Here is a 27856-nt window from a genome sequence, read left to right on the forward strand (position 1 = left end):
GACACGTCGCGGTGGCGTCATCAGAGCGCGACTCTTGTGTTTACGCAGTTTCTACGCTTCTACGCTGTGGGGATTTGATGGAAATTTCCACTACTTCTGAATGATCGAAAACACTTATTCAGATTAATTTAATCTTATTTATCGCTATCTAAACGACAGTCGGATACTCCGAGGTGCAAATAGAATCAGATCGGTGTATTCGAAGAGCGTAATCTGCGTTCGTACAGCGTGTAACTCTGCTCTTCGTCAGTGACTCATAACAGAGGTGTAATTATCATCAGAAACGATCACTAAACTATCTGTGATGGAGTATCACAGTGTGGGGCCCGGAGGTGTGATGGTCTCGGGTAGTAATGTACCTGCGTTTCTGACCAAACTCTGGACGCTGGTGGAGGATCCGGACACAGACCCGTTAATCTGCTGGAGTCCAGTAAGTTTAGAGCCTGATCCGTGGGTTTAAGATGGTTTGAGGAAGGTTTACAGATCTGCATTGCAGTTAGATTCATGTGTGATGAGCTAGTGTAGGCCTGAACCAGCACGTCCTAAAATAACCTCTGAATTTACTGTAGCTTCTACCTAGTGTTATTAGTGGCCTTGTTGATACTTGGGTTAAAAGGGCCTGAGATAATTGTCCTTGTTGCTTTAGATTCAGTCGATATGAACCAGTTTAGGTTTAAACCAGAGACACAAACTGATAAGAACGTATCAAAAAAGTATTGATTGGTATTATAAGTGGATTTGCCTTATGTTTGTGTTTAAGCTTACCTAAAAAAAGTAAAAAGTTACTTTCTGGAAAGCCTACAAATCAGTTTAAATATCAGAATGAACTGAAGCTGTTTTGAATCTTTGGACATCTTGTAGATCTGTTGATGTTTTAATCATTTCTGATGTGTTTTCAGAGCGGCAACAGCTTCCACGTGTTCGACCAGGGCAGGTTTTCCAAAGAGGTTCTGCCCAAATATTTTAAGCACAATAACATGGCCAGTTTTGTTCGCCAGCTCAATATGTGTAAGTATAAGAGAATTCTGTACCTAATTGATGAAGTCTTCATGTTTAAAATCCATCTCAAGATATATTTGGGCTATTTTTAAAGATCAAGCTTGATCGGCTGTATTCTTTATTTATTTTTCAATCTCTATCTTTAATTTGATATTTAGTTTTTCTCTCTTTTATGTATTTTACTATGTTTTTTTTTTTTTCTTTGTATAGCGCTGTGGTTTTTAAAGTGCTTTGGAAATCAATTCTGAGTTTGATTTGTTTCTGATGTTTTATGCATAAGGATTAGTTTTACATCATGAATGTTTAGAATAAATGAAACAAAAAGATTTGTATTGGTCTTTTGTTGAAAAATGCAAAATTGTGGATGAATATCAGTTTATTTAATTGAAGTCAGTTCATTTCTATACAAAACGCATTGTTTCAAAACCACTTTACAGTGTTCCATTATGTTAATCTCTGATTGTCTACATTTAACAGTTTAGATATATATGTAACCCTGGACCACAAAACCAGTCTAATGTCGCATGGGTGTATTTGTAGCAATACTCAAAAATACATTGTATGGGTCAAAATGATACATTTTTCTTTTATTCCAAGAATTATGATATTAAGTAAAGATCATGTTCCATGAAGATATGTTGTAAATTTCCTACCGTAAATATCAAAACTGAATTTTTGATTAGTAATACGCATTGCTAAGGACTTAATTTAGGTAGCTTTAAAGGTGATTGAAGTGCAGAGGATGGATTCAATGATGGCGGAGTAGAGCTGTTTCAGCAGCTCCTGTGGCAGGTTGAACTTCCTCAGCTGGAGAAGGAAGTACAACCTCTGCTGGGCCTTTTTCACAATGGACTCATTGTGATTGTCCCACTTCAGTTCCTCAGAAATTGTGGTGCCCAGGAACCTGAATGACTCCACTGCAGTCACAGTGCTGTTCATGATGGTGAGTGGGGGGAGTGCAGGGGGGTTTCTCCTGAAGTCCACGATCATCTCAACAGTTTTGAGCGTGTTAAGCGCCAGGTTGTTAAGACAGAATTTACCCGAATGACTGGTTTTGTGGTCCAGGGTCACATTTGATCATAATACATTTTATTTATAGAGCACTTTTCAAGGTTCTCAGATGCTTATTTTGGGTGCTGTATTCTTTATATAATTAAAAACTCATTGAGTTTAAAGCCAAAAGCAGCTAATATGTGATATCTGTGCTTATAACACGTTAATATATTCCTCATAGATGGTTTTCGGAAAGTTGTCCATATCGAGCAGGGTGGGCTGGTAAAACCTGAGAAAGATGACACAGAATTCCAGCATCCATATTTCATCCGCGGACAGGAGCATCTGCTGGAGAACATCAAGAGGAAAGTCACAACGGTAGGTAGAAACTCGTGCCTTTCCTGTAACATCTGAGAACGTATGAGTGGGGTGTTTATAAGAGAGGAGCCGCAGCGACCTAGAGTTTTGAATGATCTCCAGGTTTTTATAATTAGTTGGTATTTCGGAGGGCCTTTTTTGATCCAAAGCAGCTTTACAGTCAGGCTGAAGCTCATTTAGGACACAGTCATGATGTCAGACCACTAATGCGGTCTGAATTGATCTGGGTTTTGGGGGATTCCCTGCTGCTCATGTTCGGCTTTTAAACCTACAGTGTTTCACTTATGAGTAAACATTGCCCAGAATTATGTTCTCCCACAGGGAAAACATCATAAAGTGGGATTATAAATGAACTTTTCTTACTGAACTCTAACAGAGGCTTTCCAACATTATGTGTAGTTTGTAATGTAGGTGTGTATCTAGTAGAGCTGCACGATTAATCGTTAAAAGATCGCGTGATCTCATTTCTCAATGTCAACGATTCGCCCATGTCTAATAAACCTTTGAAAAAACCTTGCCGGAACATTCAAATCTGCATTCGTGCTGCCGCTGGGACAGAGAGAGCCGTTATCATGTAGGTAAGAAACAGCTTCACAAACAGTTTCTCTCAATTACACAGTATTATTCATTCATTCATTCATATTATCACAGAAATACTGGGATGAAAGTTTATAGTTTGGATATAAACATTGATGTCTATAGTAGCGATCAAAATAGAGCAAATCACCTTTTAAAAGTAATTTGCGCTTCAAATAACGTTTGTGTATGTTACACTGTTTAGCCACTAGGTGGAGACAAGTGACTGTTAAAAATGTATTTATTGAATCATTCATTCAAGAGATTTGTTCAAAAATGCTGATTCATCCAGTAATGAAACAAGTGAAGTATTTGAGACATTGACAATTTTTCATTATTTTAATATAAAAAATTGGTTTAATTAAATATATTATTTTAAATATATATTTTATACATTTAAATTAAGAATTAAAAATTAATTAAACACTCTTAAACTGGCTGCAGCAATTAATATTTTGTCTCAGCCTTTTGTAAATTATGTGTTAATTTATGTTCAGAATCGTGGGAATATCGTGATCTTAATTTGAGACATAAAAAAATTCGTGATTCACAATTTATCCAGAATCGTGCAGCTCTAGTAACTAGCAGTGAAGGCTTTCTTTTTCTATGTCATGTACGCTTGATGATTTTGAGTGAAATATTTTTTTCTATATATATTCCATTTTCTGACTTTAATAAATATGTTCTTGGATAAAGGTTTTTAAACTATGGTACGGAAATATTATACTAAATATTTAAAATGTATTTTATTATCCATCTTATTTTATTCAACTTAAGTAATATTTTATGGGTTTTTTTCACATTTACAAAATTTCTTGTTTCACATTTACATGTGTACAAGATGTGTACACTGTTTGTGTACTGTTTGTACAGTTTTTGTTTGTTTTTCCTGTTTTTTGTTGAACATTCGGCAGAACACACCACAAAATCTTTTACCGGATTTAGATTTTTCGGACGTTTTGCTGGACATTGCAGTTGGAGGAGCCGTAGCTCTGGTCAAACGCTTCAGGAGGCGCAGGTGGGGGAAGCAAGCCGGCGCGCTCGTGAAGCTTCGTCAGCGCGGATTTCGAAGGGTGTTTTCTAGCATCCATCTGGCGAATCTCCGCTCTCTACCCAACAAAACAGATTAACTCCTTCTGCTCTCCCGGACAATAAGGATTTTTCTAACTCTGCTGCTCTGTGTTTCATGGAAACCTGGCTGAATGGCGACATACCAGACAGCGTACTGCATCTTACCTAATTAGCAGCTGATCAGAGCAGATCGGGACGCAGAATCAACGGGGAAATCGGCGGGATGTGCTTTTACATCAATGAGAGGTGGTGTACAGATGTAACTGTGTTAAAGAAGATGTGCTGTTCAGATCTAGAAACGCTCTTCATTAACTGCAAGCCGATCTATTCGCCGTGGGAGTTCTGCTCGTTCATTCTTCATTCGTTCATGAGTGTCTACATTCCACCGCAAGCGCACGTGAACACAGCTTTACAGAAACTCGCTGATCTGATCACAGAGAGTGAGCAACAACACCCGTACTCTGTTTTAATCATTCTCGGGGACTTTAATAAAGCAAATCTCTTCCGCGAACAGCCAAAATACAGACAGCACATCACATGTCCCACCAGAGACAGTAATATACTGGATCACTGTTACACAACAATAAAGGATGCATATACCTCTGTCCCACGAGCAGCTTTAGGACTCTCTGATCACTGATTGGTTCATCTTATTCCGTCCTACAGGCAGAAACTTAAATCTGCAAAGCCTGTATTAAGATCTGTTAAAAGATGGACTAATGAAACAGAGCGGGATCTACAAGCCTGTTTCTCTCTCACTGATTGGACTGTTTTTGAAGCCGCTGACATCGATCTGGACGAGCTCACAGAGACTGTAACATCATATCAGTTTCTGTGAGGATATGTGCATTCTTAACAGGACTCATCTAATCTACAACAACGACAAACCATGGTTCAATGCAAAACTCAGACAGCTCCCTCAGGCCAAAGAAGATGCTTACAGAAAGGGGGATAAAGTCTTGTAAAAGCAGGCCAAATACACACTGGAAAAGGAGATCAGAGTGGCAAAGAGGAATTATTCTGACAAGCTCAGGAAAAAATTATCTTCCAGTGATTCTGCTTCAGTGTGGAAAGGTATGAAAGATATCACCAGTTACAAGACACCATCCCCCAGCACTCTGGAGAATCAACACCTGGCAGGCGACTTGAACAAGTTTTATTGTCATTTTGAAAAATCACCCCACACCCGCCCTGAACACCTCTCCACACAACCATTAACACCTCCAGCAACCCTCCTCTCCCCCACACCTACAATTCAAATCAGCAAAGAAGATGTGTGCCAGGTCTTCAGGAAGAACAAAAGAAGGAAAGCACCAGGCCCAGAAGGTGTGTCACCAGCCTGCCTAAAAATCTGTGCTGTCCAGCTGGCCCCCATCTTCACACAGATCTTCAACAGATCACTGGAGCTGTGCGAAGTCCCCTCATGCTTCAAACTCTCCACCATCATCCCCGTCCCAAAGAAACCCAAAATTACTGGACTGAATGACTACAGACCTGTGGCCTTAACGTCTGTAGCCATGAAATCATTTGAAAGACTGGATTTGGCTTATCTGAAGGACATCACCAGACCCTTACTGGACCCGGAAACCCTTCAGAATAAACTAACCCAGCTCTCCGTCCCCACCTCCGTCTGTCAGTGGATCACCAGCTTCCTGACAGACAGACAGACAGCAGTTAGTAAAGCTTGGTAAATTCACTTCCAGCACTCGAACCATCAGCACTGGAGCTCCTCAGGGCTGCGTTCTCTCCCCACTGCTCTTCTCCCTCTACACCAACGACTGCACATCTAAAGACCCCTCTGTCAAGCTCCTGAAGTTTGCAGATGACGCCACACTGATCGGCCTCATCCAGGACGGTGACGAGTCTGCTTACAGACAGGAGGTTAAGGAGCTGGCTGTCTGGTGCAGTTTTAACAACCTAGAGCTTAAGGAGAAACCCCCCTGCTCTCCCCCACTCACCATCATGAACAACACTGTGACTGCAGTGGAGTCATTCAGATTCCTGGGCACCACCATCTCCCAGGACCTGAAGTGGGATATTCACATAGACTCCATTGTCAGAAAGGCCCAGCAGAGGTTGTACTTTCTTCGCCAGCTGAGGAAGTTCAACCTGCCACAGGAGCTGCTGAATCAATTCTACTCTGCCATCATTGAATCCATCCTCTGCACTTCTATAACTGCCTGGTTCAGCTCAGCTACCAAATCTGACCTCCAAAGACTACTGAGAGTAGTCCGGGCTGCTGAGCGAATCATTGGTACAACCCTCCCCACTCTCCAAGAACTGTACTTATCCAGAGTGAGCAAAAGGGCTGGTAAAATCACTCTGGACCCCTCACACCCAGCACACTCCCTCTTTGAACTGCTGCCGTCTGGTCGACGCTACAGAGCTCTGAGAACCAGAACGACCAGACACAGGAACAGTTTCTTCCCTCAGGCAATCCATCTCATGAACACTTGACAATAAACGTGGAACACACAACTATAATACATTATCCATTCACCACACTCACTTATTTTATTTTATTTATCATTTCTAATTTGCACATACTTGACCTGTACATACATAGTTGTCTATATTATATATTGTGTTTTTGCTGCTTTGTACATTTGCCTATTTGGATATGTGTATATTATTCTTTTATTATCTGTGTCCTGTCCTGTTGCTGCCTTTCTGTTGCACTGTGGAGCTTCTGTCACTATAACAAATTCCTTGTATGTGTAAACATACTTGGCCAATAAAGCTCATTCTGATTCTGAATTTGATGTTATGTCTCTTTCTGCTATCTAAATAGTGGTCAGAAATCATTGGATTAATCATAAATCAATTATTATAATGACAGCCCTAATTTGTAATTCTCAGAAATTAAACTCAAATCTGCATATAGTTTTATCATTATAATATCCAATCATATGTAAAAGTATAATATAACATGTCTTTGGATCATCGCAATTGATACATGTTTCATACTGTATAAATATGTCTTTGTACATGAAACTATGTAGCTGCTTTTTTAAGGGGATCATTGTTTTTCTGAGCCTTTGAAAATAAAACATTTAAAGGGGAAAATATAAATATATACAGGTGCATCGCAAAAAATTAAGTAACAAGAAAAAATTTCTTTTTCACGATACTCTAATTCTCTGAGATGCACCTGTTTATGAATTAGGGGGGAAATATAAACATAAATAATAAAAAAAAAAGCATACATATGTGTGTGTACACACACACACACATATATATAGACAGACAGATAGATAGGCCTATATTTAGTTATTTAGTATAATGGAGTAAATGGAAAGCAGGAATTAACCAAACCATTTAAGAAACACTGCTTCTGTTTGGATATTTGTGGTTTGTATATTTCCATTCAGAAGTTTCTGAGTGCACAGAGTCTGGTCATTGGTAACCAGATCAAGTTTTGTGCGTGATGGTTTCCATGTGCTCTGCTGGGTTTCCTTGGGCCACTTTGAATCCCAATGTCCCTCTTTTTCATATTGGCTCAGTGACAGATTGCGATAATCAGCAGGTCTGAGAGGAAGCCAGCTGGAGACGTGTGGATTAGAGGCCGAGGTTCTGGGGCACTTAATCTGGCGTCACTCTGATGCTCCATCGACGCCACTTTCAACCCTCCGATTTATAGTGTTTCCTCTCCAACTCTGTCCAAATGTCCAGCTTGGGGCGGAAATCAAACCGTTAACACATGCTTTCCACTACGTGAGGGTTCAGAAACGGGTCATGACAGACTCGACTCAGCCCTCCAATCACTTACACACACACACACACACTCCTCAGTCTGTATCTTTGACGTTTTCTTTATGTCCATCTGCAGGTGTCGAATATTAAACACGAAGACTTAAAGTTGAGCACTGATGAAATGTCTAAAATGATCACAGATGTCCAGCTCATGAAGGGCAAGCAGGAGTCAATGGACTCCAAAATCAGCACACTCAAACAGTAAGTCACATTGCATTTAGGTTTGACCAAAACATTTGACACTTTCTCCATTTCCTCTTCCGGTTCTGGATTAATTTAGTCTAAACTGGATTTTATGTAGTTCCTAAACCTACTGGGAAAAATGTTTCTGATGTAACAACATTTGGCTTGTTGTCAGCCAAGCCTTTAGTCCTTATTAAAGAAATTATAAGAATTGTCTTTGTTATAATAATATGAAATATATTAAAGTTACTGACTTTTTTCAATTTAATATTTAAATATTTAATAATATTTAAAAGTGTTTTCTATTTAGTATTTGTGTATGTTTGCCCAGTAGGCTTCCCAGTAAGTTCAGAACTGAGTGCATTTTGTTTTAGTATTATTTATTTATTTTTCACACACACTGGGGTATAAATTCAGATCAGTGTTATTTTAGTATTGAGGTACTATAGTAGGTTTTATTTACTTTTTAAAAGTGAATAATGTAATGTAATTAAACAGACTTCCATAGTAAGTTTAGAACTGTGAGCGCATCTATTTAGGCATCTTTATTTATTTAATTATTCATGTATTTATGCACACTGAGGTAAAATTCTAATTCAGATCATTGTTATTTTAAATATGAATTGGTTTTTATTTTTACATATTCTGTTTTCATTTTTAGTTAAATTTTTAGTCATAATTTTAGTTTTAGGTTAATTAAAGTGACTGTTTAATACATCCAAACTGGCATTCATGTAGTTCCTAAACCTGCTGGGAAAAGTTTGACTGATGTAACAGTTGGCTTGTTGACAACTTGTTAGTCTTTATCCAGTGTTACGGCGGGTAGTCAAAGTGTAATGCGTAAGACATGAATGTGGGCTAATCTCTGCAGAGTTTGTGTCTGCTTATTAATGTACCTTTTATGTCCTGTTAGTCATGGCTCTAAAATGGACGGCCGTCCTCACAGCAATGTGACGTGGTTCGGCAGCTGCTCTCAGCTTGTCTGAGGGCATTTTGTCACTTTACGCTCTCACAGCTGGACAGGTCTCTAGGGTTTGTCACGTGTTTGTCTCACACTCACACACACACACACACACACACAGGAGTGGTCAGCTGGTACACACACAGGCAGAATGTGACCCTGGACCACAAAACCAGTCATAAGTGTCAATTTTTCAAAATTTATACATTATCTGAAAGCTGAATAAATAAGCTTTCCATTGATGTATGGCTTGTTATGATAGGACGATATTTGAATATCTGGAATCTGAGGGTGCAAAAAACTCAAAATATTGAGAAAATCGGCTTTAAAATTGTCCAAATGCAGTTCTTAGAAATGTATATTACTAATCAAAAATTAAGTTTTAATATATTTACAGTAGGAAATTAACAAAACATCTTCATGGAACATGATCTTTACTTAATATCCTAATGATTTGTGGCATAAAAGAAAAATCAATAATTTTGTTCCATACAGTGTATTTTTGGCTATTGCTACAAATATCCCCGTGCAACTTAAGACTGGTTTTGTGGTCCAGGGTCACATATTACAAATGTCTCCTTGGACGTGTCACCCCTGCAATTAGTTGTATGAATTTTGGGGTTTTAGACTTCTGAATATGTTAAAGATTTCTGAAATCCAACAAATCATCTTAAATGCTTTTTTCTTTTTTTAATGAAAATAAATGAATGGCAGTCAATCTAAAGTTCTAAAACCTTGTAAGTTTTAAATGAATTTAATTAATTATACATTTTAAATTCATGTCAATGATTGTAATGTGTTTTCAGAATGGCAGCTGTAGTTAATGTTAACATGTAAAATTAAGAGAGGTTTCTGCGTTAAAATAATTTTTAAATAATACTAAAAATATTAAAATTACATATCGTATTTTTTCATATTTAAGTTCCTAATATATAATAATATAAATAATACTTTTTCTGTATTTTATTTCTGTTTGTTTGCCCCATATGCTTCCATTGGAGCTTTCAAAATGGAGCTTGTATTTAACTTGTATAGTGTTTTTAAATGTTTTAAACACATTTATTACATTAGCACAGGTGTTCATTTTTAATAGATAAACAGCCAGCATATAGCCAAAATGATTATCATAAAAATAATAGAACATTGCTCATTTGTAATGCCTAATTTATTAAGAAATAAAAATATTATTAAAGATCAGTGTGAAATATCATCAAATACAAAATATACTGTTGGTGATACCATCATTCTTTTATTTTATGCCTTTCAAACTAAACTCTCTGATTTCAGAATTTAAAAATTTACCACTATTCACAATAACTTTAAACAATAGAGACAATTGTTTTATTATTTTAAACTATTATGGTAACAGCCCTATTTGTGTTGGATTTTTATTTGAATTGCAACATTTTTGAAAGTCTGTTTTGGCTTGAAGGAGATTTTTTAAAGGAAATTGCCTCCAATTTGTGTATTTCTGAGTCTGAATGGAGATTTGGGAAGATGTCTGGTCACCCTGTTTAAAGGAATCCACATCTGCCCCATAAACCCCCTGTCCCATCTGCTGAGGGGTGAGTGGGGGTAGGGCACATGATCGGAGGACGGGACTCTTAAAGAGCTTCTTCCTGCACTCTGCTGTTTAACAGATGAGCAACGCTGGGTTATAATGCAGCAGAGTCCTCTCATAATCTCTTGCTCGATATAAGAGACCAGTCCGCAGCGAGTCTTTGAGATGAATGTCAGACACATATGTCACTCAAGTCAAATATTCCTGATACTTAAAAAAAAAAAACAGGATTTACTTGGAAATAATTTTTACATAGACATTGTTTTACAAATTATTACTAAGGAATGGCTTTAAAAAATGTTTTAAAGGGATAGTTCACCCAAAAAATTAAATTTGATGTTTATCTGCTTACCCCCAGGGCATCCAAGATGTCGGTGACTTTGTTTCTTCAGTAGAACACAAACAACGATTTTTTAACTCAAACCGTTACAGTCTGTCCGTCATATAATGGCAGTCAATGGGACCCATGGCTTTGAGAGTCAAAAAAACATACACAGACAAAACCAAATTAAACCCTGTGGCTCGTGACGATACATTGAGGTCTTAAGACACGAAACGATCGGTCTGTGCAAGAAACTGAACAATATATAAATCATTTTTTACCTCTGATCCACTGCAATGTACAACTGTCCTGAGCGTGTTCACAACTGCCGGCGCTGTATATGTCACTCATTGTTTACACCGTCACTGTTGTGAACGTGCTCCGGACAGTTGGACATTGAGTTTTAGTCAAAAATCTTTGTGTCCTACTGAAGAAACAAAGTCACCTACATCTTGTATGCCCTGGAGGTAAGCAGATAAACATCACATTTTCATTTTTGGGTGAACTATCCCTTTGTTTAAAACTTGTAAAATACTTGAAAAAAGTCTGCACACTCTCAGAAATCAAAAAGTCATAAGCAAGATTAGATTAGATTAGATTCAACTTTATTGTCATTGCACATGTAAGGTACAGGGCAACGAAATGCAGTTAGCATCTAACCAGAAGTGCAATAAGCAGAGGTACAGGATATACAGTGTCTACAATAGTTATATATGTACAGAATATACAGATAAGGCAGTAGTACTATGGACATAATTTACAAATTTTTAAATACTATCAGTATGATATACAGATGGGTGATATGAACATACTATACAGATGGATTGTACAGTAAATGTATGTACACTATGAGCAAAAACTATGAATATAATTACAAATGGATATGAATAAGCTATACATTAAGATATATAAATACTAGTGCAATGAACATTGAAAGTGCATAGAAATAAAAATTTCCAGTGCATAGTACTCAGTGTGTGGATGTTTTTTTTTGTTTTTGTTTTTTAACCGATTTTAATGATGGGGAGGGGTGAAGAGTTTGTGGTGGTGTGTGAGGGGGGTATCATTGGGCAGAGTTTAGTAGGGAAACAGCTGTAGGGAAAAAGCTGTTCCTGAGTCTGCTTGTCCTTGATCGGAGGCTCCTGAAGCGCCTCCCAGAGGGCAGTAATTTAAACAGTCTATGGTCAGGGTGAGAGGAGTCCTTAAGAATGCCGCGAGCTCGACGTAAACAGCGTTTTCTCTGGACGTCCTCAATGGCAGGAAGTGGTGTCCCTGTGATGCGTTGGGCGGTTTTCACCACCCTCTGCAGTGCCTTGCGGTCAGCAACTGTGCAGTTCCCATACCAGACTGTGATGCAGTTGGTCAGGATGCTTTCAATTGCACACCGGTAGAAGTTCCGCTGGATGATTGGAGACAGGTGGTTCTTCTTCAGTGTCCTAAGGAAGAAGAGGCGTTGGTGAGCCTTCTTGACTAGGCTGGATGTGTTGGTGGTCCAGGTCAGGTCCTCCGAGATGTGGGTTCCCAGGAACTTGAAGCTGGAGACACGTTCAACAACCATCCCGTTAATGTGGATGGGATCATGCGTTCCACTTTTCTTCTTCCTGAAGTCCACAATAAGTTCCTTTGTCTTGCTGGTGTTGAGGAGCAGGTTATTGTCAGCGCACCATGCAGCCAGGTGCTGTACCTCCTCCCTGTAGGCAGTCTCATCGTTGTCTCTGATGAGGCCAATCACTGTGGTGTCGTCAGCAAACTTGATGATGGAGTTGGATCCATGCACAGGCCTGCAGTCATGGGTGTAGAGGGAGTAGAGGAATGGGCTCAGCACACAGCCCTGTGGTACGCCGGTGTTGAGTGTGATGGTGGTGGAGCAGGTGTGGCCTGACCTAACATGCTGAGGTCTGTTGGTCAGAAAGTCCATAATCCAGCTACAGAGGGAGGTGTTAACACCCAAGTCTCCAAGTTTAGTGATCAGCTTGGAGGGAATGACGGTGTTGAATGCTGAGCTGAAATCAACAAACAAAATCCGTGCATAAGTGTTGTTATTATCCAGGTGTGTGAGTACCGAGTGCAGTACTGTGCATACTGCATCCTCAGTGCTCCTATTGCTACGGTAGGCAAATTGGTGTGGGTCCAGTGTGGGTGGGAGGCAGTTCTTGAGGTGTGCCAGGACCAGTCGCTCAAAGCACTTCATTACAATGGGTGTGAGTGCTACGGGGCGGTAGTCATTCAGGCACGTCGGGGAGGAGTGTTTCGGCACTGGCACAATGGATGTGGCCTTAAGGCATGTTGGCACAGTTGCTTGGGTGAGGGACAGGTTGAAAATGTCTGTGAAGACCTCTGCGAGCTGCTCTGCACATATCCTGAGCACACGTCCAGGAATGCCGTCAGGGCCAGCGGCCTTGCATGCATTGATCCGGCTCAATGCTGTGCAGACATCTGTGGAGGTGAGTTTGAGGGTCTGATGGTCTCCTGAGAGTGTGATCTTGGTGGCTGTCTCCTTGTTGTTATTCTCAAAGCGAGCATAAAAGTCATTTAGCTCATCAAGGAAGGAGACGTCTGTGACCGTTGGAGTGGAGTTGCATGGCTTGTAGTCACTGATGACCTGGATGCCCTGCCACATGCGCCGGGGGTCAGAGTTGGAAAAATGCTCCTCTACCTTTAGCTTGTAGCAGTGCTTGGCCTTCTTGATGCCCCTCTTCAGGTTAGCCCTGGATATGCTGTAGGCCTGAGCGTCATCTGATCTGAAAGCAGTGTTGCGGGCTTTCAGCAGGAGCCGCACTTCCTTGTTCATCCATGGCTTCTGATTAGGGTACGTTGTGATCTGTTTCTCTGTTGTAACACTGTCAATGGAGGTATTGATGTAATCCAGTACAGAGGTGGTATAGATGTCAATGTCCGTGTGAGAGCCACTGGCAGCCTGGGAAGCAAACATACTCCAGTCCGTTTGTTGAAATTTGTCCTGAAGTACAGACTCTGCTCCCATTGGCCACACTTTGATGGTCTTCACTGATGGCTTCACACGGTTGATGAGGGGTGAATACTTGGGGGTGAGAAACAAAGAAAGGTGATCAGACTGTCCCAGGTGGGGGAGGGGTGTCGCGATGTAAGCTCCTGCGATGTTTGTGTAAACATGATCCAAAGTTTTTTCTCCTCTAGTGTGGCAGGAGACATGCTGATGGAATTTGGGGAGCACTGTCTTTAAGTTGGAGTGATTAAAATCACCCGCAACAATAAATGCAGCTTCCGGGTGTACAGTCTGTTGTTTACTAATGGCCGCATGCAGTTCGTTCATAGCAAGCTTGGCATTAGCATCCGGGGGAATATAGGCTGCAGTTATGATGGTGGAAGTGAACTCCCGCGGCAGATAGAAAGGTCTACACTTAACCATGAGAAACTCTAGGTTAGGTGAGCAGTGTTTTCCAACAATGTCAGAGTTCGTACACCAAGCTTTGTTCACATAAATGCACAATCCTCCACCTCTGGTCTTGCCGGAGTCGTCTGCCGTTCTATCTGCTCGGAGCGTGTAGCGTCCGGTTAGATCAATAGCATTATTGGGTATGTCGCTATGTAGCCATGTTTCAGTGAAAACCATGACATTGCAGTCCAAAAGTTTCTTACTATGGGTGATGCGAAGTCGTATTTCATCCATTTTGTTCACCAATGACCGCACATTAGCGAGGAAAATGCTGGGTAAAGAGAGCCGGTGCGGTGTTAGCTTTAGCTTAGCTCTTAGTCCTCCGCGCTTCCCCCGCCTTTGTTTACGATCTCGGCGCCGCCTGTGAGCACTTCCGCCCGGCCGAGCAGAGTGCGTTGCCTCGGGTGTTCTGGAGATCTCCGGGATGAGTCGATGATTGGTTATAAAACTGTTGGAAAAGTGCAGACCGATATCCAAAAGCTCCTGTCGGGTGTATGATGTTAAGGCAAAGCTGTTCAGTGAGAACAGACCCGAGATGAGCAGGAAAAATACTGCAAAATTGCAAAAACTGGTGAGACGCTGAGCCTCGCGATGTGTTCGCGCCGCCATCTTGGTCATTTATGATGAAAGCAGTTTACTGAAAAACAAGGCAAGGCGGCAAACGTTTCGGTCACATGTTGACCATGCCAAGCTAACAATGTTGGAACTTGAAGCCATCTTGATTTAAGAAATCACATGATGATTTAGGAGATCGCATGATGGATAGTTAATTGGGAGAATCGGTCCCCAAACTAAAGTGTGACCCAAATATATACACCATGCAGTTGTTTGTGTTTTTGTTCATGAACTTGTAGGATTTCTTTGGCATTTTGTTGTTTGACTTTTCCATTTCCACCACAGTGATGTTCAGTATTTTCCTGTGGTTTTGTTCCTGTGTGCTGGACTGTGTTCAGGCTATGTGTCTGTAGTCATATTGGACTTGTGAGCGCACACTTAAAATGCCATTTTATCAGTGTCAAGGGAGCAGGGTTTAAGAGAAGCAGGCCTTACTCAGGCCCCGTCCACACGGAGACACATTTAGCTGTATACACAAAAATTTTGTATCGGATTGGCGTTTCGTCCAGATGACTATTTTTTTTTAAACCGGGTCCCAGAGTGGATAAATCTGAAAACGACGCCCTTGCGTTTTCGTGTGTACGGCCAATCCATATATTTTGTCTTTTTATTAACTAACATTAACACAGATTAATAAATGTATTGTTCCATGTTTGTTTTGGTTTATGCTCATAGTCCAAGTCTTTTTCTCCGTTTATAGTGTATCTCTGTGGTAGAATTGCAGCACCACATACTGGTCTGGCATGTATACTACATCGTTTTGTATCGATTTCATGGTTTCGTGTGTATGCAGATATTTCTTGAGACGAGGGAAAAAAAGGTTGGATAGGGAAAGCTCTGGCTTCGTGTGGATGTAGCCTCACAGTCACACTGAAAAAAAAAAACAACTGCCGTAGAGTTTTTTCAGAAGTGTTTTGTGCTGTATTTGTCATGTTCATTCCTTGTGAATAAAACATGCATGAAAATTTCAGTCCTGACATTTTCTAACAGAACTCATTGCCTGAAACTTTATATTTCATCTTTCTGTCTCTCTCCCGCAGTGAGAATGAGACGCTCTGGAGGGAAGTTGCCACTTTGAGGCAGAAACATGCTCAACAGCAGAAAGTCGTCAATAAGGTAAAATCGGCAAACCTTCTCCTGTTTTAAGAGTGACAAATACAATTGTTAGCAAGTCATTTTTGTCACTTATAAGTTCATCCATTTCAGCCTCACAGGCAGCCTGATCAGTTTAAAGTCTAAATGAAATGGCAAAACATGACAGATGTGAATTTCTTTCTTTTTTTTCACCAATGGATCCTCGGCAGTGAATGGGTGCCATCAGAATGAATCCCAACAGCTGATGGAAACATCACAGTAATCCACACCACTCCAGTCCATCAGTTAAAGTCTTGTGAAAAGCTGCATGTTTGAAAGAAACAAATCCATCAAGATGTTTTTCAAACATCAGACCATTGCTTAAAACATGAGTCCTCTATCCATAATATTGCTTTCTTCACAATCAGTGAAAAAGTTGTCTCATCTGAATCAGGAGAGAAAACAGTCCAAAACTGTTCTAAACCAATATGTCTGTGGATTTTGATGTGAAAAGACAACAAGGGATAGACTTTTTCACTGGAGGAAGTGTTGTTTTGGATTGTATTTTGGCCAGAAGTGATGGTTTGAAGTTAAAATGCCTTTTTGGGATTTGTTTCTTATAAACACAGCTTTTCACATCACAAGATGTTAATTGATGGACTTGAGTCATGTGGATTACTTGTGGATTACTGTGATGTTTTTATCAGCTGTTTGGACTCTCATTCTGGCGGCACCCATTCACTGCAGAGGATCCACTGATAACGCTAAATTTTGCCAAATGTGTTCTGATAAAGAATGAAAGAAAGAAACTATCCTACATCCATATTTTACTGGACTCTACAGCTTTTAATGTAAATAGACAATGTTTTTTATTCGTAGATGTTTTATCTGATGTATTTAAAAATAAGTATCAGCTGAATGTATTTTAGAAGTTATGTATGAGAATGCCAAAGAAAAAAAAGTTTTTTTTTTCTTTGTTTCCACAGCTCATTCAGTTCTTGATCACACTGGCACGGTCCAACAGAGTCCTGGGAGTAAAACGGAAGATGCAAGTCAATCTCAGATTAACACATATATTGATAGCTTGCTATTTAACTGTAGTGTGGTACAGTATTTGAAATGTTGTTAACTGCGATTGTTGTCTGATCTAACTTTTTTGACCTCTTATTTTTGGCCTTCTATTGTGCCCTTTATTTTATGGGGGATTTTTTTTTCTCTCTCTCTTTCTTTTTGTCTGTTTGTTCACAGGCCTCTGATGTTGAATGATGGCAGCTCCACACACTCCATGCCCAAATACTCTCGGCAGTACTCGCTCGAGTCATCTCCCGCTATCTCTGTGAGTCCTACGTGCTTATATCTCAAATTCTTAGCTGAATTTTCCAATGATTACCAGATTTGTTAAGTGTAATGTGTGTCGTCTTGTGTGTAGCCCTCCTCTACACCTTTCACAGGAACGAGTGTCTTCACTTCAGAATCGCCTGTCAAGACAGGGCCAATCATCTCTGATATCACTGAACTGGCGCAGTCCAACCCTGTGGCCACAGAGGAGTGGATTGAAGGCAGGCAAGTTTCAGCTTCTCTTATAGGGGCAATGGCTGAATCTCACAAATCTTCAAGAAAATGGGTCACATTATTATTATTATTATTATTATGACAATTAAGCACGTTTTTTTTCAAATTCTAGCACAAATAGCAGTTTTCATTATTGTTAAAGGAAAAAGTGTTATGAAGTATTTACACTTAAAATATTTTAAAACATTCTTATTTGAAAAATCTGTTCTTCATCACAGTATTTTTTATTATTATTATAGTCATAAAAGTCTTGTTGAGAATAATGGGAATTACGAGACTTAGTTTTTGGGAGCTGACTTGTCAGAAATAATGTCACAATCCATTAAAGATTTATTCTACAAAAATAAAATATATTTTGTTTCTATTATAATATATATTTTATATTATATTATTTAAATATGCATTTCTTTAATTGTTTTTGTAAAGAAAATAAAGCATGTTTTTTGTACAACGAAGATTCTGTTTTAGAATTGTGACAATTAAGCACTTTTTTTTTCTAAAAATCCTCATTGCAGTGCAGTTTCCCCCCATTATTATAATCTAAATATTTACAGTTTACAGTCACAGTTTTTATTACTATATAAACTGATGTGGACCATTGGGCTTGTTCTGTGATATAGTAGTGATGAAGGAGCTACATAAGCTGTTGAAGTCTGTAAGTTACAATTGTCTAACCTTGTTGACATGCATCAACTTCAGGAATTTAAAGAATGTTTGAAAATGTAAAATTTTTCCTGAAGCTGTCTTGATGCCTTTTTTTTTTTTTCTCCTCCCACAGAACAAGCCCATTGGTCTACATCAAGGAGGAGCCATTTAGCCCCGCCCACAGTCCTGAGGTGGAGGAGGTGTGTCCTGTTGAAGTGGAAGTGGAGGCGGTATCAGGTGTACCTGTGGACACACCCCTTTCTCCTACAACCTTCATCAACTCCATCCTCCAGGAGAGCGAGACCGTCACCGCCCCAAGCCCTCCTCCCATTGACCAGAAGTGTCTGAGTGTGGCCTGCTTGGACAAGTGAGTTTTACCAACAAATGCACATTCGATTAGGACAAACAAAGCTACTGTTTGAGTTCACAGTCTTCCCTTACTGAGTAACACTATTTTCATAGTTCCCTTTCTAATTGTGATCCTAAAATGGCTTCAGAAAGGATGGTTTATCTAAAAAAGAAAGTTCTGTTACCGTTAGCTCACTGATTTGTTTTCTGTGCAGCACAAAAAAGAAGCTAATCCTTTCACTACAATGAAAGTGGATGGTGACTGCTTTTTCTGGCACATTCATTCTTCTCTGTGATCTTCTGCGGGGTCGAGTGTGTAGCAATTCAGTATGCAAACAAACATTCTCAGATTTATCACTTGCAGCAGTTTTGAACATGAAATTGCAAATAAAAAATTGAGACAGAAGGGAAGATGGTAACACTTTCGATAAGGGAACATATTCACTATTAACTAATTGTTTTCCCCTGACAAACCCCTAATTTGCTGCTTATTAATATTTAGTAAGGTAGCTGGTAAGTGTAGGTATGGGGTAGGGTTCTAAAATCTGATCATGCAGAATAAGGCATTAATATGTGCTTTATAAGTACTAATAAACAGCCAATATGCTAGTAATATGCATGCTAATAAGCAACTAGTTAATAGTGATAATTGATCCTTAAAATAAAGTGTTACCGGGAGGATTTATTTTATGAATTACAATTATTGGTTTGCTCTCACACAAAATGATCATATGGTTTCAAAAGACTTTAAATATATTGAATGAACTGAATCTACTACTTATGATACTTTATTGTATCCGATTTAGGTGGCCTGGGCCTGATTTGAAAAAATCTGATTTGTGCTGTTCAGACTGTCATAAGAAAATCAGATATGGGTCACATCTGGGCAAAAATAAATCAGATTTGGGCCACTTTAGCCTGCAGTGTGAACTAAGCCAAAGATGACAAAAACACAAATTCAAAATATTAACAAAAAATACAATAGTATATAAATGATGCTAAAATAAGTTTTGTCCTTTTTTAAAGCTTGAAAACTATGGTTACCATCCACTTTCATTTGTATGTAAAAAAAAAAAACATTGTGAACTTTCTTCTAGATTTTTAATTTTGTACAAAAGAATTAAGTGTATTAAATGATGTGGGTGAGTATTTAATGACAGGATTTTCACATCTAGATAAACTATCCATGTCCACATCAATCGGAAAAGCCAAAAAACTAATGAGCAGATCCTTTTTATTCAAATGTCCTACAGAAGCATTTCTCATTACTAACTGTTCAGCTGCACTTATTTGTGGCATTTGGCTGCTCTGTTTAGCCTGGCAGACTGGCATAGTGAGCGATACTAATACTTTTCCAGATATTCATGTGAGCCAGTGCATTATTTCATGTCAATTCATCTCATGGCCCCTGTGCCACTGAATTTGAGGGCCTTTTATTTTATAAGTATTTAAAGTGTAAGGTAATGTGTACTTGATTGTTGTTTTGTAAATGAATCAAACCCATGACATGAAAGCACTAATATATCCAAAGTCACGCTGTCAGCTGAACCTAAAATCAAAATTCAAATGGCTGCACATGAATTTTTATTGAATTTGCTTTCAAGTTACTATCCAAAGCTTATGTAATTAGTCTAATTTTCAAGACGCACACACACACGTGTGTACTTCCCCCTATATTGGCTCTAGTTCCCGTTCCACCTAAAAAAGCCCCGTTTTTGACTGTGGCAGAGGCCCGTTGATGTGTGTAGCACCCCCTGCAGTCCCCAGTGCCATGTTGTGCTTCTGTCTTTTCAGTTATCCTCAGATGTCTGAGATCTCTCGCCTTTTCTCCAGCTTCTCCTCCTCATCTCTACACCTCAGGCCTCATTCCGGGTCAGCATTTCTGTCGGCCGATCCGTCCCCAGAACGCCTGACGCTGTGCTTAATTACAAAGACGCTAACCACGCTTAGTTTGTCTTCTCAGGCTCATTTGCTCATTTCTGCCCCAGAATACCTGAGAAATGCTGAATGCTGACTGGTTGTTGGTAGGCTCAGGTGTGCTGGAGGTTGTAGAGAGCAAAAAAAAAGGGTGTTCGGAGGCCACTTGAGCTTAATTTGAGAAGTGCAACGTCATGATCACTCAATTTATGGCTAGTGGGGAGAAAGTGTGGAGTGTGGCATGGCATTTGAACCAAGATGCATGTTTTGTGCTCTTATTGAAACCTCCAATTACCCAATCTCTCTTTGACCTCTGTTCCCCTCCTACCTCTGATTGGATACTAATGTGATGAGGTCAGCAGCCCCGCCTCTCTCTATGACATCGTCATCACAGTTTTGATCTTTCTGGGGACCGGCCTCTCTCCCGTTTTCATAGGAGTGTGTTTAAATCTTCCTGTTATTGCTGAAGTGAAGTTGCTGTTTTTTATTTGCTCCTTTAGTTAAAGTAAACATTAAATGAGTGTTTGGATTTTGAATATGGGAATTGTCTGGTTTGTGTGTGGCGTTTGAGAGATGATTTTCTTTTTCTCTTTCTATCACAGGACAGAACTAAGTGATCATCTAGAGACCATTGACTCTGGAATAGAAAACCTTCAGCAGATCCTCAATGCTCAGTCCATTAACTTCGACACCTCGACTTTCTTTGATGTAAATATTGTTTCAGTCTTTAACACCATATGATAAAAATGATCCGAAATCAATTTTACATAACCAGCCAGTGTTCAAAACTATCGCCTTACTTTAGCCCGATTTCCAACGGTTAGCTTATAATAATGTTTTCTAATTTGAGTGGAACCGGTAGGAATTTGCGGGAAATTCGAGCATGCCACAGCGTCATTACGTCACGTCTGCAAACATAAAGAAGTTGTCCTGGCTAATAGTCTATATCGCATGTGTGGATCCTGCAGGTGGCGGATTGTTTATAGCCTTTTCTCACAGCAGCTGGAATAATTACATTTATCGGGCCCTATCATACACCTGCTCATACATACCGCGTGATGGTGCGTTGCTATTTTGAAATAGACTACGCCATTGACCAACTAAGACCTGGTCTAAAGTCAATAGCACAGTAATTGTTTTATGTAAAGAGCACGGTAGAAATATGCGCCTATAGATGGGTCCACAACGCGTGTACACTCTGCTTATTACACACATAGGGACGCGCAGCAGCACATATACAGCGAGGGAAAAAAATATTAGATCCCCTGTTGATTTTGTATGTTTGCCCACTGACAAAGAAATGATCAGTCTATAATTTTAATGGTAAGTTAATTTTAACAGTGAGAGACAGAATAACAACAAAAAAATCCAGAAAAAAAACCTTTCAAAAAAAGATATAAATTGATTTGCATTTTAATGAGTGAAATAAGCATTTGATCCCCTATCAGTCAGCATGATTTCTGGCTCCCAGGTGTCTTTTATACAGGTAAGGATCTGATATAAGGAGCACTCTCTTAAAGGGAGTGCTTCTAATCTCAGTTTGTTACCTGTATAAAAGATACCTGTCCACAGAAGCAATCAATCAGATTCCAAACTCTCCACCATGGCCAAGACCAAAGAGCTGTCCAAGGATGTCAGGGACAAGATTGTAGACCTACACAAGACTGGAATGGGCTATAAGACCATCGCCAAGCAGGGCTTTGAAGCCTGCCAGGGCATTGAAAATGGGTGGTGGATGGGTATTCCAGCATGACAATGACCCCAAAACACACAGCCAAGGCAACAAAGGAGTGGCTCAAGAAGCAGCACATTAAGGTCCTGGAGTGGCCTAGCCAGTCTCCAGACCTTAATCCCATAGAAAATCTGTGAAGGGAGCTGAAGGTTCGAGTTGCCAAACGTCAGCCTCGAAACCTTAATTACTTGGAGAGGATCTGCAAAGAGGAGTGGGACAAAATCCCTCCTGAGATGTGTGCAAACCTGGTGGCCAACTACAAGAAACGTCTGACCTCTGTGATTGCCAACAAGGGTTTTGCCACCAAGTACTAAGTCATGTTTTGCGAAGGGGTCAAATACATGTTTCACTCATTAAAATGCAATGAATTTCTAACTTTTTTAAATGCATTTTTCTGGATTTTTGTTGTTGTTCTGTCTCTCCCTCCGTCACTAATTCCGAAATGTCACTTTAGATCTTGTAACGAAGGAACGTTAAAGTCCGTGTAAAGTCAATATTAAATGTGTGTTCTGAGTTTGTCACACCACTGAAATATGTGTTATTAACCACCCAGACAAATTTTAATGCTTAAAAAAACCGCCAAGTAAACAAAATAACGCTGGGGGCGTGTCCACTGGTGGCACTGAAACCACGCCCACTCGCGGTGAAAGCTGCCGTCTCTCTCAACAGTCTTCCTCTAGCAGCTTATTTAATAAGGAGACCGAACTGTTTTGTAAATGATCGCAACCAATTAAGCATTTACGTGACGAAGGCATAGCTAGCTAACAAACTGTAGGCTGTAACTAACGGTAATTACAGTAACTCGTGATTGAGCCATGAACCACTGATGCTAATGCGCTCTAGTTATTAGGTGTGTTCGACTTGAAGCAGCGCTGCAGAACGGTCAGTGTGTGACATCAAAGTACCGCGAGAGCATTTGGAAAGCATCAGGAGCGTCTGCTCTCTGTGTCTCTCACTGTACCTTGATGTCACACACACTGATCGGTCTGCAGCGATGCTTCAAGTCGAACACACGTGCTGGGAAAGGGGCCATGCTCGGTGGCTCGATTGCGTCATCGAGTCCTGATTTAGCCGCGCCCAAAAAAATTCTGATCACGAAAATGGTGAAAAACTGTTTAACTCCACAATTAAGTACTACATAGTTCACAGTCTTTGTAACATGTTTCAGCAATGCATTTCTAACATTTATGAAATGTTTACAAACAATTCTCAGAATTGACTTTACACAGACTTTAAGTTGCTTCATTAAAAGCTGATTGTATTACTGTATTAAAAGGAGTGTATTATGTATAGTAGAGTATTATGAGAGAGAGAGCGATCATGATTTCCTGCATCTGATCCGGCATTCAAACTTAAAGGTACAATATGAAAGTTTTTACCACTAGAGGTCGCATTTTCAAAACAATAACAGAGGCCACGCTTGATGTATTATGAAGGATGTTCACGGATGAAGTAATTAATTAATTTTTTCTATTACCTGTACTTTCCACAGTCATTTTAAATGGCGAATACAGAGAATGTGAGCAAAGAACTTACACTGCCAAAGAATATTATGGCTGACTTAAGTCTAGCGCAAGATTAAGCACTCTCAAAAAACTCCCCTTATAAACAGTAAAGCTGTCTATACACGGTTTTATGAATGAATCTCTTACATCATACATACATCTACACTTTGTTGTCTATGATGAGAGAATTTGCGTGAGAGCTGAATTAAGTCAGCGAGGTGTGTAGTGAACAAAAAACTCATCTGAACGCATCTGATTGGCCATTGTATTCATATGCTCTACAGACTCGTGTGTGATTGGTTGTAATGCGCAACACTATAAAATCGCAATAAGAAAAAAATCATGGCGCAACATTAAGCAGATCTAAATTTAATGCTGCAGTAAACACTTTTTATTTCATTTTCATTTTATTCACGACAGCTGCAATGGATTTAGTTTAACTGTACTGCCGCATTTGTGTCTGTGTGTTGCCATAGTTTCTGCAAGCGGAAACTGAGGATAGTGCGCATATAACGTCATTGATGGGCGACAATGACCAGGGACGAATCATTATTTAATAATTGGAATTTCTCTGGATTTACAAATCCTTGGGAACTTTTGGGATAACATAAATACACAACTGCATGAAATATATAACACTGTGCAAGTGGTTTTTTCGATTTTATCACGAAAATCTTACACATTGTACCTTTTAAGATTAATCTCATATTCACAATAAAACATTAGTTTGAATGTCCGATAGGCTTATACTATCCTTCCATCTGTTAAGGGTGATTCCTGATGACAGCGCTGCTCAGTGCATTTGTTGGCTGCGTACAAGCTGGTTTTGAAAGTAAAAAAATAACTTCCTTGTTAAAATCTGCCCTTTAGTATTTTCAATTGAAAATTCTCACTCGCTATGAGAAATACGGCAAGCGGGGTGATACATGATACAAATGTTGAAGAGGTTGGAGGAGCTCTGGTATCACTCTAATATCGCACTCTTATCAGCCAATCAGATTCAGAATCAGACCAGAAGTTAATACATTTTTTTACTACAGCTTATGTATTACTTTGTCAGCAATACATTTTTCTTGTTGCTCTTAAACAGTTTGTTGTGTTTCATAGATTTTCACATCATCTTCAGCTGATATGGATCTGGACTGCCTGGCTAGTGTAAGTTATTTATTTATGAATGGATTTTTTTATTATTTTTTTATTTTTTCAGCTGTAATTTTTTATATAGCAAATAAAGCATAGAGTTTATGGTCTTAACATTGAGAAATTGAGTAAGCAGACTGCAAGTATGGTTAAGAAAGTTCAGTGTCTAACAGCTGCGTAAGAATGAACAGAATGCAGAGACTTTAAACAAACTCATCTGACCTGTTTAACAGAAAATATTTGACATGGTTTCAAATGATAGATGTTTATCAGATAGCTTGAAATGATGTTTTAACTGCAGATTGCTGTAGGGTTCATTCCTGTCGATGCAATTTACTTTCACTCTGCTTAAAATCATCAGTCGTGTGGGAAGTAACTTTAACATCTTAATCTTTTCAGATGTGATGAGCACTTCATCTCCAGAAATCTGCATATTGCTTGTCTTAGTTAATCATACATCTGCGTTCTCTTTACAGATCCAGGACCTCCTGTCACCTGAACCTGTGAAAGAAACCGAATCTGGTACAGACTCTAGAGATTTAGGTATTTAGGATGCTTGAAAATGAAAATTATATTTTAAATGCAAATACGTACACCATATAAATAAGCAAACAAGCAAAACTTATAAGAAACCAAAGCTGTAGTTGCCACCACTTTACCATAAAAATTACGGTAGCAATATTTCAGGTTATACACTCTGAAGTTAAATTTACGGTAAAAAAACCCTGTATATTTCTTTAAATAATACCATGTTAATAGTCCATCCAAAGTCATACATTTTATTTCGGAACTGCATAATATACTGATAACCACCGTAATAAGACAGGTGATAAAAGAAACACATGATGAAATCACAAGACGCATAAGATGCAACATAAAACTCATAAAATGATGTACATAATAATAAACGTAATTATTCAAACTAAATTCCAGCCAATGTAAAGTGTCACACAGGAAATTGCGGGAATGCCAGTTTGTTTTTTCAATGTAAATTACAAGAAGTTATTTTGGTCTTAAATAAAATTACAGGTTTTCACCGTATATAGCAAGATAACTTGCTGTTAACCAACTAACAGGTTTTTCCTGTACCATTTTACATCTTTTACTGTTAAAATGTAAAAAAAATTTTTTTATTATTTTAATATTACATAACGTAAGAGGTGTTTAGTATGTAGGCCACTAATGTCACCAAATGAGATTTGCACCATTGGTGTTTTCAGGCAAGCAGCTGGTCCATTACACATCTCAGCCTGTAATTCTTCCTGACCCCGTCACCACGGAAACCAGTGGTACCAACCTGCCCATCCTTCTGGAGCTGGAGGGCGACTCGTATTTCGATTCAGAACCAGACGAAGACCCGACCATCTCCCTTCTTAACTTCCAGTCCCCCGTCCCTGAAGACCCCGAGCAATCATAGAGAGAGTGGCTTTTATAAAGGGATTTATGTCTGTGTGGGTTTTTAAAAATTTTATTCTCTGCATTTAATTGCATTTTTGCTCATTTAACACGTCGGGGCTAGCCAGATAATTGTTACTCTGGTATTTCCCTTCAGGTTTAGTCTGGGGGAAAAAAAATCTCTAAAAGCAGTAGAGAGAATTCAGTATTCCTTCGAAACCCTCTGTCATGGAGTCGAAACATCAAAATAAGCTTTTATTTGTTGGCTCAGTAGTTTCCTTGTTATTCCGCTCCAGATGTAAATCTAAATTTATCGCCTGCGCTTAATGTGCTTACTTACCATTTATCTGGATTGGATTTGAACCAATACTTTGAGATCTATTCCGAGCGATTCTCTTGCAGTCCGTCACCACTGCGAAACCTCAAGTTTGGCTTGTTGTACATGCATTTTTCTGCTATTCTGGTTGTCATTGATATAATTATGTTGCGATGACCCCCAGATGGTTGTATTCAACACCCGGTCTCATAAGTATGCCAAGTATTCATCTTATAATAGATTTCCTTTGCAGTATATGGAACGGTGGTTGAATTTCTCGTAGATATTGAAGTTAAAGCAAAAAAATAAATAAGACACACACACGGATTTTAGCCAGAAAATGCAGTCAGTTTAATCAGACAAACATGAAACAAGCATCAAAAATCAATGTTGTGTAAACTTGTCCAGCATCCCACAAATTATCTTCAAAGCCATCAAATAATGTCTGATTTTGGTTAGTCATGATGGGTATGGGTTAAAGGTGAATATTTAGAGAGTTCAATGAAAAGTTTTGTGCAAAAATCAATTATCTTTTGGCGTTGAAAGTTCTAAAAAGCAGGACAGCCAATGAGGCTGTATATAGGATGTATGTTTGAATATATAAATAGTTTAGAGTCTGTACGTTTGTTTTTATGAAACAAATATATTTGTCAGACTTTGAAAAGGCGTTCAACATGAATTACACAATACGTGTATTATATAGTGACAAGTCATTTTATGCATTGATAACAGGTGTATCGGATGATTTGATTTGAAGAATTTGTGCAATAATTCAACTCTTAACCAATTTTGACAGCAACACACTGCTTTTTCTTCTTTTTTTGTTTGCTTAGCAAAAGGAACTAGAAAATAAAATAGGGGAATCTCATTAAGAACTTATTGTAAACAAAGAAAATAAAGCCAATTTTCGGGCTATTTTATTACACTATATATCTAAAATGACATTTTCCTTTAGCAAAAAATAAAAGGAAATATCATTAAAAAAAAAAGTTTTATTTCATGATTTTGGGTAGAATCTGACCTGGACCTTTTTGTGAGATTCACGTGTAAATTGGATACCAAAATGGAAATGGAATGGAAATTGTATTTTTTTGGTGCGATTTGTACACATGCTATGCCCTATAGACTTCTATCGTTCAACACTTGATTAGTTTTGGTGGAGGAACTGGCAGGGAATATCACTTGTTGATGGATCTGATCATTTTCAGTCACGTTGTAGTCATTGGAGAGACATTAGGCATAAATTATTTTATTACGCATGTGGACAACACTTTGTGTATTGATATGTTTCAAATAAAAGGTTTTTGAAAGTATTTGGATGTAGTTTGTTTTTTATTTCCCTTACACCTGCTAAATCGAGCTTCTAATTGTAGTAGGGTTTTCTA

At 38.9% G+C, this 27856-nt stretch overlaps 1 protein-coding gene across 4 annotated transcripts; it reads left to right on the plus strand.

Moving 5' to 3' along the window:
- On the plus strand, window positions 1-27783 carry LOC306847135 (heat shock factor protein 1-like). Of its 4 annotated transcripts, none has more exons than XM_079380928.1 (14): window positions 1-430; window positions 900-1008; window positions 2234-2370; window positions 7847-7971; window positions 15868-15943; window positions 16888-16949; window positions 17150-17237; window positions 17331-17464; window positions 18252-18485; window positions 20261-20338; window positions 20986-21091; window positions 24728-24775; window positions 25237-25282; window positions 25981-27783. In XM_079380928.1, exons 1-14 carry the CDS (start codon window positions 305-307, stop codon window positions 26175-26177), a joined length of 1566 nt encoding a protein of 521 aa, XP_079237054.1. In that variant the 5' UTR covers window positions 1-304; the 3' UTR covers window positions 26178-27783. The 4 variants fall into 4 exon arrangements, with proteins under 4 accessions (XP_079237054.1, XP_079237053.1, XP_079237055.1 ...); XM_079380927.1 differs by having other exon boundaries at window positions 14-430; window positions 25237-25303; XM_079380929.1 differs by lacking the exon at window positions 20261-20338 and having other exon boundaries at window positions 14-430; window positions 25237-25303.
- The last annotated feature ends 73 nt before the right edge of the window (window positions 27784-27856 follow it).

This window comes from Barbus barbus, assembly GCF_936440315.1.
Source record: "Barbus barbus genome assembly, chromosome: 27".
Classification (NCBI taxonomy): Eukaryota; Metazoa; Chordata; class Actinopteri; order Cypriniformes; family Cyprinidae; genus Barbus; species Barbus barbus.